The following is a 19065-nucleotide window of genomic DNA, read 5'->3' on the forward strand; positions in this document are numbered from 1 at the left end:
CAGTGGAGTCTTGGTTAGGTGATGTGGGCAGGCTCTGGAGGGACACATTCAGAGGGAGTATGTCTGTGGCAAGAGGGCAGAAGCCAATCCACAAGTTAGCAGAAAGGGACAGTGAAGGGAGAAAGGACATTTGGTCAAACTTACCAGTTTGCCTTGACCTCTACATTCTCAAATACAATACCAGGTAGTGTTCCACAGTCTGGCAGAGAAGCCATGGAGTGGTTGGAGCTTTTCCATAGTGCCAAGAAGAACAGTTTAGTGTAAAACTCAGCCTTGACAAAGGCGAGTACAAGAGGTGTGCTAAGATAGAATACAACCAGGTTTTATTTAAGTTCTTTTTTATTTTCCTCCACACTGGCAAAAGTTCCGAGGGAGCTTAAAGTTTTGTAAACATTTTAACTATCCCTTTTCCCCACCCCCCACTTTTGAATTTACAAAGCAAAGAAGAGTAGGAGTCCCAATTTTTAATGGTTCCCCATCTTCTCATGCCATTTGATCCAAAAACTATATACAAATTTGTAGCAGTTTCTGTATAGTTATTATACATGTTTAGGAGGGAGGGAGGCAAGAAGGGATAGGGAGAATGGTGATCCAAAATAATAAAAACAGAAACCAAATATAATCCTCCAAAACCAAACTGCTCTCAGAGAAACTCCAGCCTTCTTCAGGGGATGATGACAGAAAGCAAAGGTGCTTTACCCAGGAGCCGTCCAAACCCCAGTACCTCTCACACAGGCATAGCTGGCCCAAGGGCTCCAACCCAAGTGTGAGAAGCAATTCCAGGTAACGTTCTGTAGGGGTCTGATGGAGACAAGAATTGAGCATTTGTTTATAAATAGGACTTGAGTATATTTTTACTTGAAGTGAAAGGTTATGAGAAGCCCCTGACCAGAAACCAGATCAGGCTTCTCACTCCCATTCTCGCCCCCCGCTCCAGCCCACTGCATCGTCCTGTATAGTGGTTTCCATGGATGAAGGTCCTAATGATGGTCAGGTTTTGTATGTTTTCCTTCCAGAAAGGGCAAGCAACTTGCCATCCCAGAATCTTTCAACAAAACCTTTTCCAGGCCACAGCAAGACACACACATAATGCTCTGAGGAACCAGATGAAATTCTGGGCTTTTATCGGAAGCAAAAGTTTATCCCTATCCAAAATGAAATTATACAAATTCATACATATGGTAAATATCCTAGGCGCCTCTTAAACGAGACAAATTTTCAGCAGAAGGGCCCAAAACGAACTGGTCCTAGTCCTCTGAAGTAAAAATATTTACGGGAAAAATCAGTTTTTATAAGAAAGAAAAATAAAGAATAAGTCCCTCTCCCAGGCCATGGGGTTTCCTTTGTCCAATCAGGTTGGAGCATGCCAGGGGAGAAGTCAGCTTGCTTGGAAGTCACTATCCAATGAAGAAAAACATGAATCCTTTCTGTGAAAGGATGTTCAGAAAGAACAGGCAAGGGATGTGCAACATCAAACCAATCCAATCTAAACTCCACCCTACTCAGGACCTCTTTGATGCAATCTCCAAATTAGCAGTGGCAATGCAACTTGCAGACTGGGAGAACTCTGTCTGTTGGACAGTTGAGTCACAGTCCACTGGGTGTTTTGCTGCTGTTAACCATGAACGCTCTTCGTGATTGCACCAATTAGACCTCTTGCCCTTGTGGAGGGGAGAAAAAGAAGAAGAAAAAGCAAAACAGAAGGAAAAAATGTTGACAAGAGAAAGCAAGCTGCTATTGGCAGATCCCAACACACTTTCTGGGAGACAACAGATGAAATCATGGCACAGTGAACACGTGCTGCCCAAAATCAGCCTTGTTGGGGAGTAATCCCAACTGCCACCCCCAAGCCACAGGTCCAGTCCACTTATCTACAGTCTGAGATGTTCACCAACAAAAACAGTTTAAAGAATCTTGGACACAATGGGCTAGAAGAAAAAGCCTGAGATGATCGGTTCTGTGATTTGTTGCAGAGTGATAAAGAGTAAATGGTGAATAAGTGTCGTGTCCAAAATTGGAGACTCCATAGTCAGCAGACAGGAGAGGGAAGGCCAGTCCACTGGCAGGTACTCAGTAGTCATCCAAAGTCTCAATTTCACCCATATTGAGTCGCTCCGATGATGCATTGACTGAAAATCCTGCAGGAGAAAAACTGTGTATGAGTGACCACACCCAGACAACCAAGTGGCTCTAATTCTAATTGTAGGCTAGAATATAAATCTCTTGTTTTAAGTATACCACAGGGGTACTAAAGGGAAACAGAAGATAAAAGAGAGAATAGTAACTTTTTATTTTTCCAAAGAGAAATTCTTTGTTTTATTTTCAGGGTCCTGGTATAATTTCATTGGAAGGTGGAGACAAGATAGCATCACACTTTAACAGAATTACAGATCACTACCTTAGAGAATCTGAAAAGAGAGTAGGGTTGTGAGCATGTGTTAAAGACAGGCCAGTCTGGCGCTGGGGAGGGGGTAGCTCATTCAGGAAGTCTACCTTAAAAGAAATGGGGGAGTGGGCAGGGGAGAAGAGGAGATAATACAAACTAAGTACTATCTGACCAAAGGACTTTGAAATCTAAGTGGGATTAATACTCCTTCAACCCAGACTCACATTAATAGGAATTATTTTTCCCATTGGTCAACAACTTTGTGGAAATTCTAGCCAGGAGTTTTTGCTATTCTCTTTAAGATGAGGAGAACCTCATATGTTCTCTCTACCCCACAGTAGACAGAGCAAAAGACTGAAGTACTTTATTAAGTTCAATCTATTAATGTATACCTCTGAGGTAAAGGATTTCAGTTAACAATATTTGATTAACCAAAATGGAATAAAATTTAGAAAAACCAGTATTGGGAGGCGCCTGTGGCTCAGTGGGTGGCCGGCTCCAACCAAACTGCAACAAAAAATAGCCAGGCATTGTAGTGGGCACCTGTAGTCCCAGCTACTTGGGAGGCTGAGGCAAGAGAATCGCCTAAGCCCAGGACTTAGAGGTTGCTGTGAGCTGTGATGTCATAGCACTCTACTGAGGGCGATAAAGTGAAACTCTGTCTCTTTAAAAAAAAAAAAAAAAAAAGGCAGTACTAGCACACCCAAGTCAACAAGCAGGGCTCACAAACACTACTGACATCCGAAAACCTAATGCCAATGGTAACAAGGTAATTTTTCCTGAAACTCTATAATCACAAAGGTTGATAAACATTATGATGAACAAGTCCTCTTTAAACTAATTCATAAAAAACTTCCCACTTCATCTACTCTGAATGAAATCCCCAACTATTTGAGCTACTATTTGAATACCAGAAAGTAAACAGGCAACACACTTCATTCTAAAAGCAGTTTTGCTAATATTAGTTGTGTTTTCTGTACCTTCTTTTTTATTCTTTAATGTTCAGGTATCAAACAATTACATATCTTAAATGTACCAATAATAAACAAAAATGCTTTCCATAATAAAAATAGCATAATTGACTCAAAAACATAATTTCAAAAGATAAACATGCCTATTTATTAAGCAAAGAAGCTGTGGTACAAGCTACTTTCCAAGGCCTAACACAGGCAGAGGCCAGGATTCTAAATCCCTTCCTAAGTTCTACACCTCATCACAACAGCTGTGCTTCCAGAGCCCACAAGACATCTTTCCTTTTAAAATACTGAAAGGCCAGCTCAGTGCCTGTGGCTCAAGTGGCTAAGGCGTCAGCCTAAGGTAGCAGGTTTGAATCCAGCCCGGGCCCGCCAAAACAACAATGATGGCTGCAACCAAAAAATAGCCAGGCGTTGTGGTGGGCGCCTGTCGTCCCAGCTACTTGGGAGGCGGAGGCAGGAGACTCGCTTGAGCCCAGGAGTTGGAGGTTGCTGTGAGCTGCGATGCCATAGCACTCTACCCAGGGGATAGCTTGAGGCTCTGTCTCAAAAAAAAAAAAAAAAATACTGAATGGCCTAGTGTTCACATTTTTAAAGTAATGCTTTAATTGCATAAGTCTAAGAACCTAGAGACCAGTCTATGAAATTAACTATCTCTATTCTAAGACAGGTTTTTCTTTCACTTCACATATCTCAAAATATATAAAAGTAAATGAAAAATAATAAGCTACATGCAACAGAACTGGATATGTAATTTAAAAAACTAATTTTAAGCATGCAAAGACAAAAAAGAAGTCTGTAGCAAAAAGTTAATTATTCAATGCTATAACATATTGCTTATCAGACTAGGCTTTTAGTAGACATAGTCTCATTTAACTGTCCTTGAAAAACTAGTAAGGTGGGTGGTGCCTGTGGCTCAAAGAGTAGGGCACCAGCCCCATATACCAGAAGTGATAAGTTCAAACCTGGCCCTGGCCAAAAACTGCAAAAAAACAAAACAAAACAAAACAAAAAACCCCCCCCAAATTAGTAAGATATGTATTCATCATCTCACTTAACAAAAGGGACAGTTGTGGGATACCATAAAACCCAAGGCAACACAAATGAGGATTCAACTTACTCTACCTGGCTTTAAAGACCACCACATTCTATTTGGTTCAGAACAAACTCTTACATGAGTTAAAGTTTGTTAGATGGTTCTTTTAGGGAAAGTCTGACTAAGGAAAAACTGTATTGTGCATGTATATTTACCTTATTCAAGCGCAGGTTGCTAGTCCACAATGACCACCTCGAAGCTCTAAAAACTTAAGATAACTAGCTACATTCACAATTAAAATGAGGTCGGGGCGCCCTCTGTTGGTTTGTTTCAGAACAAAGGTTCTTTTTGTCAGGAACTACTTTTTCAAGGAACTTTTTTTTTTTTGGAGACAGAGGTAGAGTGCATCACAGCTCACAGCAACCTCCAGCTCTTGGGCTTAGGAGATTCTCTTGCCTCAGCCTCCCGAGTAGCTGGTACTATAGGTGCCTGCCACAATGCCTGGCTATTTTTTTTGTGTGTGTGGTTACAATTTGGCAGGGACTGGGTTTGAACCCGTCACTCTGGGTATATGGGGCTGTCGCCCTACTGACTGAGCCACAGGTGCCACCCATCAAGGAACATTTTTAAAGAACAAATTAGAACCTGTTTTCCCATTTTATGGTAGGAAAATTTGTGACTGATGGTACTTAGCAATTTTACAGGGAATATATTAAAAATAATAAATGAAAATAAGTAATTATGGGACAAAACATTAGCAATTATTAGAGGAATTTCCAGAGGGAGGTCTAGTTGAGCAGTAATTTTCATAAATTTTATGTAAGAGCTCACACCAGTGAGAGTTTTCCTCAATACTCTTATTAAGCAATTTACTTCACTTACATTTGTTTCTTTGTTCCCTTCGAGGCATATGAATTCCCTAAACTCGACTACACCTAGGGTGACTTCTCACTCTCTTGTAGGGAAGTTTTATTTCAAATCTCTTCCTTTCTTAGATGTGTAATAGGAGATGAGATCTGAAGAAATATTAAATATTTCTGATCAAATCAGCTTGACCTCATTTTCAAAGGAACCTTTTTCCTGACAGCCTACTCTCAAGGTCCAAAGCTAAAGAGTAAGGCTTCTAACTCTGGGTTCTTAATTAGAACCCAGTTAGAATTTAAGGAAAGCTTTTTCATCTATTTACCTATTTCTGCCAAATTGGATACAAACTGAGACTATTCCTTCCAACTTTAATATTCACTTTTGAGACAAATGAAGAAAAAAGAATTTCACACCAGATCCCTAAGTTTCCCAACCCAGCTTTTAGGCATCAATTCCAAAAGGCAGTCCTCAGGGTTAGGTTTTTATTACATTGTTCCCCAGGACACTAAGGAGCCTACCAAGGGCACAGTAGGGTCAGTCACCATCTGCCTCCTGCAGAGCCACCCCTCAGGGTCTTTGTGATGTCCCAAAGGCATTTCAAACTCAACTCACCCAACAAACACCATCTTGCCCCCCCCCCAGCCCTCTCCATTTTCATGTTCATCATTTCACAGCAAATGGCAACACCATCCACCCTGCTCCCCGAGCCCAAGTCCTTTCCATTCTGCTTGCCCAGTACATTCTATCCTCTAAATTCTAAAATCTCTTGACTCCCCTACACTCCACCATGAAAACCTACGTTAAGCCACTAGTTTATTACTTTAAGTCCACACCACAACCTCCTAACTGGTCAGCTCTCCTGACTGACCTGGCACCTGAAATGCCACCTCTGCCTATACTACTCCTTCTATTATAGACAGTGCAGTTTTATCATAGCTAATTTTACATTATAATTTGATTTCATCACGGTGTAAGAGACTATCACACCAACCTAAGAAACAAGGGCAGCCTATAGTGTATGTCATTCCCGAAATAATATTTGCCATCCTTACCACCAATCTTTCAAAGCCACAGTCCAGATGCCACCTTTTCCAGGACGTTCCCTTGTCTTGTCCTTAATAGCCGTAAGAACAGAAAGAATATAGACCTGTTCTAAAATCCCAACTCCACTGCTGACAGCTATGTAACATTGGGAAAAGTTCTGAATCCTCTGAGCCTTGTTCTATTCACTGGTAAGACTGGGGCATTACTTCATAGTAATTCTGGGAATTACATGATATGCAGAATGATGACAACACATATTGGTTCGGTTTGAATGCCTGATCAGATTTATGGTCTGCTTTTAACACAAATCTGCATTTAAGTTTTTAAAACTACTTTTACCATTCCCCATTAGCATTATTTTCCAACTAATTTACTAAAAGCCACCCAGAGAAATTTGTATTAAATATGAACCAATGTTTAAAGTTTAAAGCACCATACAACTTATTACTTACCTCCAATAGCACAGCTCTTACGCTGAGATGCCCAGTAAATACTGGCTACTTATTTTGACCCAGTTAAAAAAAAGATAATTTCCTTTTTGGAAAATAATCCACTATGGAGATTCACATAGGGTAACTGCTATCATCTGCATTGCTCTAATGTTCAAGTAAGACTTCACACCAGTGCTCACCTAACAAACTGGGATCTGCTCGGACCATCTTCTGTTTTTTCTTCTTCTTGCCACTTTGCACAGCCTCAAAATTGGATTGTTGGTTGTTGCTTTGATTGGTCTGAAATACTGAATGGAGTGTACTGTGATTCATCCCCCACACAGAGTCCTGTGAAACAAGAAAGGAATAACAGATTACACAAAAGATGCAGACGTGCCTTACCCTAAAAAAAAGAGCTGATTTGCCTATCCATGGGTACTGGTAATAATAAAACCAAGAGCAGATCACTGATTGCTTTATTTAGATTCAAACACTCCCTTCAGCTTGGTACCTCCACAAATCCTTTCCTGCTAACCCAGGTTTCTACCCTGCTGTGTCGTCACAGCTGTCAGAACTTCTCTAGCATGTAAGGAGTCTATACCATCTGTACATAGCCATGAACAGACCTCTGTATTCTAGCAATGCACACCTCTCACATACCCAAAGAAGAAGGTTTCTTTGTTCTCTGGGGTCCAGGACAGAGGGGACAAGCTGCAGACCAGCTGGTAGCACATTACCAAACAAAGTTTAGGTCACCTACATTATTCCTATCAGCAATCCCAGAAAGGATCTGACCCCAAAATACCGTCTGTATATTTTCCACCAAATGATCAGACTATGATATAATCTACCAGCCCTTCACATTGACTTGCTGCTCTTGTTAGAGAAATCATTTAAGTTGGGATCTGTTTCAATGAGCCAGTCGAAGGCATGGGTGGTGGCAGTGGGAGAGGAGTGAGTGGAGAAAGCACTGTGGAAGGACAAGCCTCTTGTGTGTGTGCATGTGTACCTGCTGAGCTTCTACCTTTCTGTTTCAGTCTACAACAGCCATTTTACAAATTCAAAGAGCTTTCTGTATTGCCGTACAATGGCTTCTCCTCTGTGTCCTTAAAATATTCTCTTAATGTTGTTCCAGGGTTATATTTTTCCACTTTCAATTTATCCCTGTCAGCCCACCTACCCAGTTGGATTTTTTCCCCTTCTTTCTCAACAGTGTATTTTTTAATTTAACAATACCCAGTTAAATTTTAAATGCCCTATACATCCACATCCCAAGAAGTGACCTGTAACAAATATTTTCTCTAGTATATGAATTATGGAATTAAATCCTAGCACTCTGGGAGGCCAAGGCAGGTGAATTGCTTGAGCTCAGGAGTTCAAGACCAGTCTGAGCAACAACCCTATCTCTAGAAACAGCTGAGCATTATGGCAGGCACCTGTAGTCCCAGCTATTCAGGAGGCTGAGGCAAGAGGATCACTTAAGGCCAAGAGTATGAGGTTGCTGTGAGCTGTGATGTCTACCAGGGGTGACAAAGGACAAAGTGAGAATCTGTCTCTGTCTCAAGAAAAAAAAAAAAAGGTGATTAAAAGGTATGAATTATTTTTTTTTCTTTTCTGAGACAAGTTCTTGCTCTGTTGCCCAGGCTAGAGTGTAGTGGTGTGATCATAACTCACTGTAGACTTGAGCTCACTTCAGCCTTCCAAGCAACTGAGACTACAGATGAGTACCACCATGCCCGAGTATATATAAGTATATATATATTTTTTAAGAGATGGGGTCTTGCTATGTTGCCCAGGCTTGGTCTCAAACTCCTGGCCCTCAAGCAATCTTCCTGCCCCAACCTCCCTTAAGTACTGGGATTATAGGCATGAGCCATGATGGCTGGCCCTGACTGAATATTTTTAAGCATCTTCATGAGCTTCAGAAAACCTATACAAGGCTTGGCACCTGTGGCTCAAGTGGCTAAGGCACCAGCCACATACACCTAAGGTGGCGGGTTCGAATCCAGCCCGGGCCCGCCAAACAACGACGGCTGCAACCAAAAAAAAAAAAAAAATAGCCGGGGCGTGGGGCCGGGGGCCTGTGGTCCCAGCTACTTGGAAGGCTGAGGCAGGAGACTCGCTTGAAGCCCAGGAGTTGGAGGTTGTTGTGAGTTGGGATGCCACAGCACTCTACCCTGGGACAGCTTGAGGCTCTGTCTCAAAAAAAAAAAAAAAAAAAAAAAAAAAAAAAAAAAAAGAAAGAAAGGAAACCTACACAAATGATTCTCTCAGATTCCTTATTTGTGAACTCACCTACTCATTAAAATTTACTCATAACCCCATAATCAATGCTCACAGTGTTTTTATGGTCATTCTGGACATACACATGTGCAAGCAAAAATTTAAAATGTTCAAGGAACACATTCCCAGTTGAGTGGAACAAAGAAACACTGCCTTGTTACATGTCTCAATACTGCAAATAAGTGTCCTTTTTGCAGTCACTAATTAGTGCCAGGCTTTCCAAATTTTTGTGTTTTTGATGATTTGTTGCTTAAAGTAGCCCCCAAGTATAGTGCTAAAGAGCTGTCCAGTGTTGTAAGCACAAGAAAGCTGTGGTATGCCTCAAGGAGGAAATGTATGTATGAGATAAGTTTTGTTCAGGTGTGAGTTATAGTGCTGAGGGCCATAAGTTCAATGTTAATGAATCAATATATATTAAATAAAATGTCCTTTAGATAGAAATACATATAAAACAAGATAATGCATTAACCAGTTGACAAAAATGTTATGACCAGAGGCACACGGGTCCCTAGGAACAATAGTTCAGTATTTGCTACTTCAGTGTTCACGGGGACATTACAAAATGTAACTACTGTGACTAGTTAGAATCATTACTGTACCATTTACGTTCCCACGAACAATATGTAAAATGTCTGGAATGCTGCAGTATCGTCAGTACTGAGTACAGCAGATCTTCAGCACCGAAGGATCTGACATTTATATGCTTTAACTTTTCAAAACCAAATTTTCGGGTTTCTGATACGTTATAATTAGCAGTCTAAGATCTAAATTTATCAAGAAAAATGGGACTGGCACACCTAATAGAGAATAGTTATATTTGCTATTTAGGAAATTCACAAAGGTCTCTCGCCACATAACTTGAAAATACGAAGTTTACACATTTTAAGAAGCTTTGGTTACTGGATATACAAAAATGGTATTTTGTTTTAATTTCCATTTTGCTGGTTTCCCAACATTCAAAGGTATTAATATTCACAGAGCTAACGCACACACTATGCTACTTCATACCTGCTGCTGCTGCTGTTGCTGCTGCTGCTGCTGCTGACGCTGCTGGTTGGCTTTCTGTTTGGCACGACGCTCAAGGAACTGCTTGGCAAACTCCTTGGCCTCAGAAGTATCTCCTAAGTAGGCCCTAATATAATCGTGGACCTCATACGGAGATTCTACTTCTTTTAGGAAAGAAACAAATGTGGGAACTACAAAATGGAAGGGGAGAAGACATAAAGAATAACAATAATGAAAAACATACAGATAAAAAAATCAACTTCAGTTTTTGACACATCCTCACACCTAATAGAGATGTCTGACACAAACTTGAAAGGTATGTAATGACATGCATTATATATTCTTTAATCTGCCCTCTGTAATGAAAAAAACACTACCATAATGCTTAAAATTATCTGAAATAGTATAGTATCAAACAAAGACTTATCAAACATGCTTAATTTCACTAAATGGTATGTTGGCTCAAACTAAATGTTACGTTGATTCAAACAGTTACTTGCCTGTAAGACTGAAGTAATTTGGGGATTCATTCTTTCCTTCCTTAAGGTCAATCAACATTTATTAACTGCTATGATGTGTGCCAGGTACTATAACAGATACTAAAGATATAGCTATATCCTCTTAAAACTTTAATCCACTGAGATATTATATGTTTAGAGAGAAATCAATGGAAAATGCAAGCCATGTGGCATAGGAGAAAAAGCACAAGTGTCAGAGTTAGATACACAAAGACTTAAAAGCTGTCACTGAAATCTGCTGGCTATGTGACCTTGATGAGTTATTTAACCATTCTGAGCCTCTGTTTCCTAACTTATAATATGGGCATACCTACCCTACCCTACCTTTACACCTACCTTGTAAAGGTCTCTTTACAAATAACTACAAAAATGGAACAGCTAGGATAACGTGTTAACCCTAAGCAGAGTGCCTAGCACATGGTAGGTGCTTAATGGATGGTAGCTATTACCATTAATTGTAACTGTTTGCTCTAAAGACTTCAGACCATTAGATATTGTTACAATGCTCTAAGGGAACTCTTTTAAATTCCTTTAATGCTCTGTTTTTAACAGATTCGTGGCTTTTCACGAGATGTCAGAGGTAGGTTGGTTCAACTTAGTTTATCAGTTGCAGAAGATCCCTTCTGCAGTGTGTTAACCAGTCTGTTCAGACACGAAGTGGTGGTAAAGGAGACTTACTTCCACCTAGAGCAGTTCCCTTTCTAAACATCTAATTATGATCAAGTTTTTCTTCAAATTGTGTGGAAACCATTTCACTTCCACACATTGGTCCTAGTATTATCCCACACAAAATGTCTAATTGCGCTATCATAATTCCCACCCACCCCCCCAAAATAGGAGGGAAATGGCATCATATTCCTCAGTCATCTCTTGCCTCTAGGTTGACCTTTGACCTCAGACATGACAATTACCTTCTTTTTTACTGAATACAGCTGACAATGTCACCCATAAAATGAGCAGCATGGAACTATGACCTACTCTGTCCTCTGTATCATTAAGGCAGCCTGAGATGGCATTTATTTTTTGGCAACCACCAATAACCTTTTTGAGCTTAGTATTATAGGACTCCTCATAAATAATACCATTAAAGAGTCAGCCTCTTATGGCAGGTGCAGAACTTGACCGCCTTAGATTTCATCTCCAGAGGTCTGGCCCATTGTTCCAATTTGCCAACCTTCTTCTGGGTGCTGCTCTATCATTTCTCATGCTGGGTTTCCCTCCCCCATTCTTACCATCCAGGTTATTTGCCGTATTAAGGGCATGAAGCATCTGTTCACACCACTGGGTAAATCCATCTTGGGCTTTATTTACTCCCTGAAAGAGCTTCAGCAACTTTTCTTCTTCTTCTACTTTCTTATTCTGCCGGTTAGACACACCTACAGATTTACTAAAGCAAAACAATAGGGAGGTATTATAGTCCCAGAAACTGTTACTATATGATTATACTGCAACATCATAAATAGATAATATCTTGTAACACTGGGTGGTTGTCTAGTAATTCAATGCTTGGTTCTAAAAAAAGAAAAAATAAATAAATATGTTGACTGGATATCCCCTTAAAATCAGTTAATGTATCCCAGTTTGTGAGTAGGGCTTCTATTTAGAAAAAAATGATGGAGTTCTTCTGTCCTTAGCTGTTTAATTTTACTAAGCCTCAGTTTCTTCATCTGCAAAATAGTATTAAAACTTTTTGAGTTATCGTAAGTAATAAAGCTATTGCATGAAAGGCCCAAAACATAGTGCCTGGCAAAAATGCTCAATTATTTAACAGGTATTTATTGTCCTTTTCACAACATATATATTAGGCCCTCAATCAAGAAAAAACTACCTGACAAAACTACCATTTATTAAGTAGTTACCATGTGCCAGGCACTTTACTAACTACTTCATGTTTGTTCATTTAATCTTCACAAGTACACTCATGAAGTTGTTATTATCATCTTCATTTTACTGATGAGGGAACTGAGGCTCAAAGAGGTTCCCTCTTGCCAAGGTCACAGTTCTAATAAGTAGTAGTGCTGGGATTTGAGTTTACATATTTAAAACCAAAACCCACGCTCATTCAACAACACTATGTACTGAAGAAAGAAAGATGAAGATGAAATGTAACTAACATAAAAATAAATTGGTTTAAGGTCATTACAGAGATATTTTTAACATTCAATGTAGTATAAATAACTTAAAAATATAAATTTAGAAAAATTGCTAAGATGTCTAGAAAATACTTTATAGAATTATTCATCAAAAACAACGTATACTAATATTTTTAAGTGGTAACCATGTGATAGGCAATGGATTAAGTGCTCAGAAGGAGCCCCTAGAAATACCACAAATGTGTTTTTAGGAGGAAGAAAGCAATAACCGTAATAATGACTGCATGTGCTGAACACATAAAAACAATTAGCAAAAATTAAATAAGTACCTTTGTCTGCCACCCAATATCCCATTTCCCCTACCCCTCCTACCAACCAACCAAGGTGTGATCATGTTGAGCCCTACCTGAGACTGGCGTTTTTATTTTTATTTGTTGAATTCCTAGGTCCCACCTCTTTCACTGCATCATCCCAGAATCCCATGTTAGAGTTTTTAGTGTCAGCATTACTCCAAATACTACTGACTAGGTCAGATGCCCACTGGTTAGGAGGACCAGTATTTATAGAGCCCCAAACAGAATTCCCAATGCTGGTGTGCAGGTTGGAATGCTGTTAAAGAAAAAGAGAAAAATGATTATGGTTAATAACATTAAAAAGATAGTCTACTATAGTCAAAAGAGATTATAAAACACCAGTTCACACAAGAACGGCTTAGGAAAATGAACACACCGTATTATTTCGGACTCTGTTTGGTTGCTGGTGCTGCTGTTGCTGCTGCTGCTGCTTTTGCATCTGCCTGGCCTCCTCCTGCTGGATCTCCAGAAGAGATTTCGTGGTACCTGCAGGCTTGCTGACATTGCCCCAACCTGAGAGTTTCTGCTGCTGCTGCTGTTGCTGTTGCTGTAGAGCTTTCATCAACTCCCTCTGCTGGCGCCTTTGCTGTGCATAAGAACAGAAGCTAACTCAGGATTTCTGTTTTTAGATGGTAGTTATAAATGTCCAGCTGTCCACATTAAATGGAATACAAATACACAGTAGCTACATAAAATTAATTTGACAGGTTTCATTCTTTTGCTTCAAATAAAAATGTAAATGGGGGTGTGTGTCATTTTACGGTGGCTCAGAAGTGGCCTGGAGGAGCTGGTGGGGGCATAAGGAGTGAGGGACTAAACCAGGATCCAGGCCATGCTGGGGGAGGGGGCCCAGCTGTTCTGCTGCTGTCACCAGGGTGGACAACTTTTGCCAAGGATGCCAGTTGCCTGGGAAGACGGTTTTGTCACCTTAAATGGTTTTGAACCAATGAAGCTATATTTCCTTAAAAAGATGGACAGCCCAGCGTGTGAACTATAGAGCTTGTCGACAGATTTATATTGGGTTCAAAGTGGCGTGATGCACGCAGACTCCTACGAGTTCCCCTAAGTTCTTAGAGGATTGTTTTGCCACTTGAATCTGAGAGTTGGAAAGTTTCACAAAGAATGGCCCTTATGGATAAGCACAAAGTCAAGAGACAGCACTCGGACAGAATTTGCGAAGGGATGGTGGTGCTACAGCTTGCTCAGGTGGTGCATGACCTGCGTGTATCTGCCCCCCTAGATTATGAACGGCCCCTTATACCCCTGCCTCCTGGTGGCACTGCGGGACAGCCATGACTGCACAGTGGAGATACCAATCCTGAAGGAACTGGCCACCGTGGCATTCTGTGATACCCAGTCTACTCAGGAGATCACAATAAGGTGTTAAGCAAGGCCATGAGCACCATGATGTACCACACCATCACCCTCACCAGGGAGGACCTGGAGAAGTTCAAAGCCCTAAGAGTGATCATGCAGATAGGCAGTGGCTATGACAACATGGACATCAAGACTGTCCGCGAGCTCAGGACTGCCATGTGCAACATCCCATCCGCAGCAGTGGAAGAGATGGCCGATTCCACCATCTGCCACATTCTCAACCTGTACTGGAGAAACATGTGGCTATACTGAGCGCTGTAGGAGGACACACGGGTACAGAGTGTGGAGCAGATCTGAGAGGTGGCCTTAGGAGCAGCACGCATCCGCAGGGAAACGCTGGGATAGGCTTTGGTCACAGGGGGCAGGCGGTTGCTGTTTGAGGCAAGGCCTTTGGATTCAGCATATTTTATGAACCCTACTTGTAGGATGGGATAGAGCGGTCCCCAGGCATGCAGAGGGTCTACACCCTGTAGGATTTGCTGTATCAGAGCAACTGCATCTCCTTGTGTTGCAATCTCAATGAACACAACCACCTCATCAATGACTTTACTATAAAGCAGATGAGGCAAGGAGCATTCCTCATGAATGTGCCCTGTGGTGGCCTGGCAGATGAGAAAGCCTTAGCCCATGCCCTCAAGAAGGGCAGGATATGAGGGGCGGCCCTTGAGGTGCACAAATTGGAGCCCTTTAGCTTTGCTCAGGGTCCATTGAAGGATGAAACCAGACCTCATCTGTACTCCCTACACGGTCTGGTACAATGAGCAGGCCTCCAGATGAAGGAAGCTGCTGCCACGGAGAACGACTAGGCAATCACAGGTCACATCCCAGAAAGCCTACAGAACTGTGTGAACAAGGAATTCTTTGTCATGTCAGGTCCTTGGTCAGTGTTAGACCAACAAGCAATTCATCCGGAGCTCAAAGGTGCCACCTACAGATACCCATCAGGCTTCGTGGGCATGGCTCCAGGAGGACTGCCTGCAGCCATGGAAGGGATCTGGAGGCATCCCAGTGACTCACAACCTCCCTACAGTGGCACACCCTTCCCAAGTTCCCTCTCCCAACCAGCCTATAAAAACAGGGACAATCGAGAGCACTCCAATGAGCAATAACAGAGGATGCTGATGCTGGAAGGTAATCATTCAAATAAACTTGGGACCAGGAGACAGTGAAAAATAGATGAACTAAGAGAAAAGGAATTTGACGGTTTTTTAAACTGATTTGGACATAATGCATCATTGATGTTGCAGTGTTAAAACTACAAGAGCTAGAAAACTGAAGATGTCTGCGTATGGAAGCGCTGAAAGATTAGGACGTGATTTATTAACGACCAACTTCTGTTATTATGTCTTAAGTTTTTCCGCTGTGCATCAAATCACAAAGAATAAATAGAGCTTTTTCCTTTATCAGTCCCTTGGGTGCAGCAGGTCCCAAGCTCCCTGCTCTAGAATGTTGCATCAGGAGTTCCAAACATCAAATAAAAATTAAGAGGAAATCCCCATCCTGTGAATCTAGTCCCTTTGGTCTACAGGGGCTGGTTACCTCTTTTTGCTAATAGGAAGATTAAAACTATAGAATGGGGAGAAACTGTCTGCCTGTATTAAGACATCCGCACATGGGCAGTGCCTGTGGCTCAGTGAGTAGGGTCCAGCCCCATATACCGAGGGTGGCAGGTTCAAACCTGGCCCCAGCCAAACTGCAACAACAACAACAAAAATAGCTGGGCGTTGTGGCAGGCGCTTGTAGTCCCAGCTACTCAGGAGACTGAAGCAAGAGAATCACCTAAGCCCAAGAGCTGGAGGCTGCTGTGAGCTGTGATGCCACAACGCTCTACCAAGGGTGATAAAGTGAGACTCTGTCTCTTAAATTAAAAAAAAAAAAAAGACATCTGCACAAACAGGATTGAAGAGAGTACAGGCTCCTGTACAAAGAAGTGTCACACCTGAACTGAATACTGAGCTGGCAAGTTGGCTGTAAATTCAGTAATACCCTCTGATGATACAAAAAAAAAAAAAAAACTATTGAGTTTCACAAGCTGTTTCTATTCAAATATATTTTCTTAGTTTCAGATCCTCAGCTATTTTATTGAGTGGAAAGTCCTGAACTAAAAGTGTTCAAGAAGAATACTGTTGCATTTCCTTATGTCTCAGGAAACACTTTTTATGGTAACTTATCAGATTGTCTATGAAGAAACCCACTTTTTTAGACATTTTCTTCATGTGAGTATTTTATACAAGAACACTTCAGATGTATTAGATGTGACTGATTTTAACAAATCCTATTAGAATTGTATCAACTAGTTACATGTTCTATTCATAGTCTTTTGTGAATCATTTCCTTTTTGTTTAAAAAGATGGCCTATTTTGAGCCTCTAGATAGGTACATGCCTGTTTTTGTGACAAAAGAAAAACTTTGAAACTGTCCCAAACAGAAAAATAATGGCTATCAGAAGTATGTTTTGTTTTAGTGTGAGTTACTGTTACTGTATTTGTTTATTGTAAAGGTGGATATTTAGCATTCAGTGCAGTTTTCAATAAAAAGTCATTAAAATTTCAAAAAAAATGTAACTGGGTATAACTGTTCACACATGTAATCCTTGCACTTTAGGAGGCTGAAGTAGGAGAATCACTTGAGGCCCAGGTATTTGAGGCTGCAGTGGGCTATGACTGCACCACTATACTCCATCCAGCCTGGGTGACCCCATCTCCAAAAATAATAATAATAATAATATTTTTAAAAGCTCAATAGGACTGAAAAATAAAATTGAGGAAATTCCCCATCAAAAAGAGAAAACATGCAAATGACAGGAATTCAAAAAAAAAAAAACAGAATAGCCATGAAGTAAGCCAAGAGTATCCAGACTGGAACAGGTTACAGGGTCTAAGAAAAGCATGCATCCTGGAATAAAATGAAATTATCTTTGGTTTCTCTATGTGAGAAATATGTGGCATGTTATGCCTTTGAAGGGTACAAGAAGACAAAGGTTCAAAGAAAATAAATCAAATGAAATATTAACTTCTGGCAGACAAAAAGATGATTACCACCATTTTTTTTACCTGAGGCAGCGTCCCACTCTGGGACCCGGTTAGCCATGGTGCCAGACCTCCCAGCAACCTCAAACTCCGAGGCTCAAGTGATTCTCTTGCCTCATCCTCCCAAGTAGCCAGGACTATAAGCACCCTCCACTATACCCAGCTAATTTTTCTATTTTTAGTAGGGACAGGGCTCTCACTCTTGCTCAGGGTGGTCTTGAACTCCTGAGCTCAAGTAATCTGCCTGCCTCCGCCTCCCAGAGTGCTAGGATAACGGAGTGAGCTTCTGCATTCAGCCAATTACCACCATTATTTTTCATTCAGAAGAAATCTTTTTGCAAAATGAAGGCAAGAAATAAGTCAATTTTCAAGGCAAAGAAAACATTTTAACCTACTGGATGACAACAAGCACATTACATGGCAAATCTGTATAGACAATTCCCATTTCTCTTTGTGTGTCCATGGACTTCCCATTTCAGCAAACCACACAACCCAGATACAAAATGACAACTTACATTATCAAACAAACTGATGGCTCTCCCTCAAATCATATCCACATATAGCATGTTCTTCAAGGCTTTGCTACATATATTATGTCACCTGTTCAGAGAGGACTGCCCAGACCATACTACCTAAAACTAGACAATCAATCAAACCATCACCAACATTCTCTTCAACCCTTGTCCCATGTATTTTTCTCTCTGGCACTTATTATCCTCTAATATGCCATCTCTCCTCAACTAGAGGGTAGCCTTCATGAATGCAGAGAATTTTGTCTGTTTTGGATTCACCTATAATTCCAGACTATAGCTGAGCAGGCACTTAGTAAGTATATGTTGAATGAATAACTAAATGAGGAACTTTGGCTTGGTACCTGTAGCTCAGTGGCTAGGGCGCCAGCCACATACACTGAAGGTGGCAGGTTCAAGCCCAGGCCGGGCCTGCCAAACAGCAATGACAAACTTACAACCAAAAAATAGCTGGGCATTGTGGCGGGCACTATAGTCCCAGTTACTTGGGAGGATGAAACAAGAGAATTGCTTAAGCCCAAGATTTTGAGGTTGCTGTGACACAACAGCACTCTATCGAGGGCGACAGAGTAACTCTGTCTCAAAAATAAATAAATAAGGCACTTAAAATTTAAGGCATGTTCTTCTCATTCCCCTTTTCACTTTTTTTTTTTTTTGAAGACAGAGTCTCTCACTCTGTTGTCCAGGCCAGAGTGCCGTGGTGTCAGCTTAGCTCACAACAACCTTAGATTCCTAGGTACAAGGGAGCCTCCTGACTGGGCATGATGGCTCATACCTGTAATCCTAACACTCTAGGAGGCTGATGGGTGGACTGCTTGAGCCTCAGGAGTTCGAGACCAGCCTGAGCAACAGTGAGAACCATCTCTACTAAAAATAGATAAACTAGCTGGGTATGGTGGCACATACTTGAGTCCTAGCTACTTGAAAGGCTAAGGCAAATGGACTGCCTAAGCCCAAGAGTTTGAGGTTGCTGTGAGCTATGATGCCATGGCACTCTACCCAGAGTGACAAAGTGAGACTCTGTCTCAAAAAGGAGAGGGGGGAGGCTCGGCGCCTGTGGCTCAAGTGGCTAAGGTGCCAGCCACGTACACCTAAGGTGGCAGGTTCGAATCCAGCCCAGGCCCACCAAAACAACAATGACA

At 41.2% G+C, this 19065-nt stretch overlaps 1 protein-coding gene and 1 pseudogene across 3 annotated transcripts in view; one reads left to right on the forward strand and one right to left on the reverse strand.

Moving 5' to 3' along the window:
• Window positions 1–311: 311 nt before the first annotated feature.
• The window catches only part of GIGYF2 (GRB10 interacting GYF protein 2), a 145264-nt gene continuing 126510 nt past the window's right edge, over window positions 312–19065 (reverse strand). For all 3 annotated transcript variants that reach the window (XM_023510308.1, XM_012802254.2, XM_023510307.1), the window contains 6 exons: window positions 13364–13573; window positions 13041–13243; window positions 11774–11928; window positions 10027–10214; window positions 6936–7083; window positions 312–2138 (listed from right to left, as the gene is read on the reverse strand). In XM_023510308.1, coding sequence (XP_023366076.1) covers window positions 2071–2138; window positions 6936–7083; window positions 10027–10214; window positions 11774–11928; window positions 13041–13243; window positions 13364–13573 — 972 coding nt within the window. In that variant the 3' untranslated portion in view covers window positions 312–2070. The remainder of the gene's footprint in view (window positions 2139–6935; window positions 7084–10026; window positions 10215–11773; window positions 11929–13040; window positions 13244–13363; window positions 13574–19065) is intronic.
• Window positions 14110–15596, forward strand: LOC100944903 (annotated as a pseudogene).

Source organism: Otolemur garnettii, unplaced genomic scaffold, assembly GCF_000181295.1.
Source record: "Otolemur garnettii isolate 467f Iridium unplaced genomic scaffold, OtoGar3 scaffold00013, whole genome shotgun sequence".
In the NCBI taxonomy this organism is placed as follows: Eukaryota; Metazoa; Chordata; class Mammalia; order Primates; family Galagidae; genus Otolemur; species Otolemur garnettii.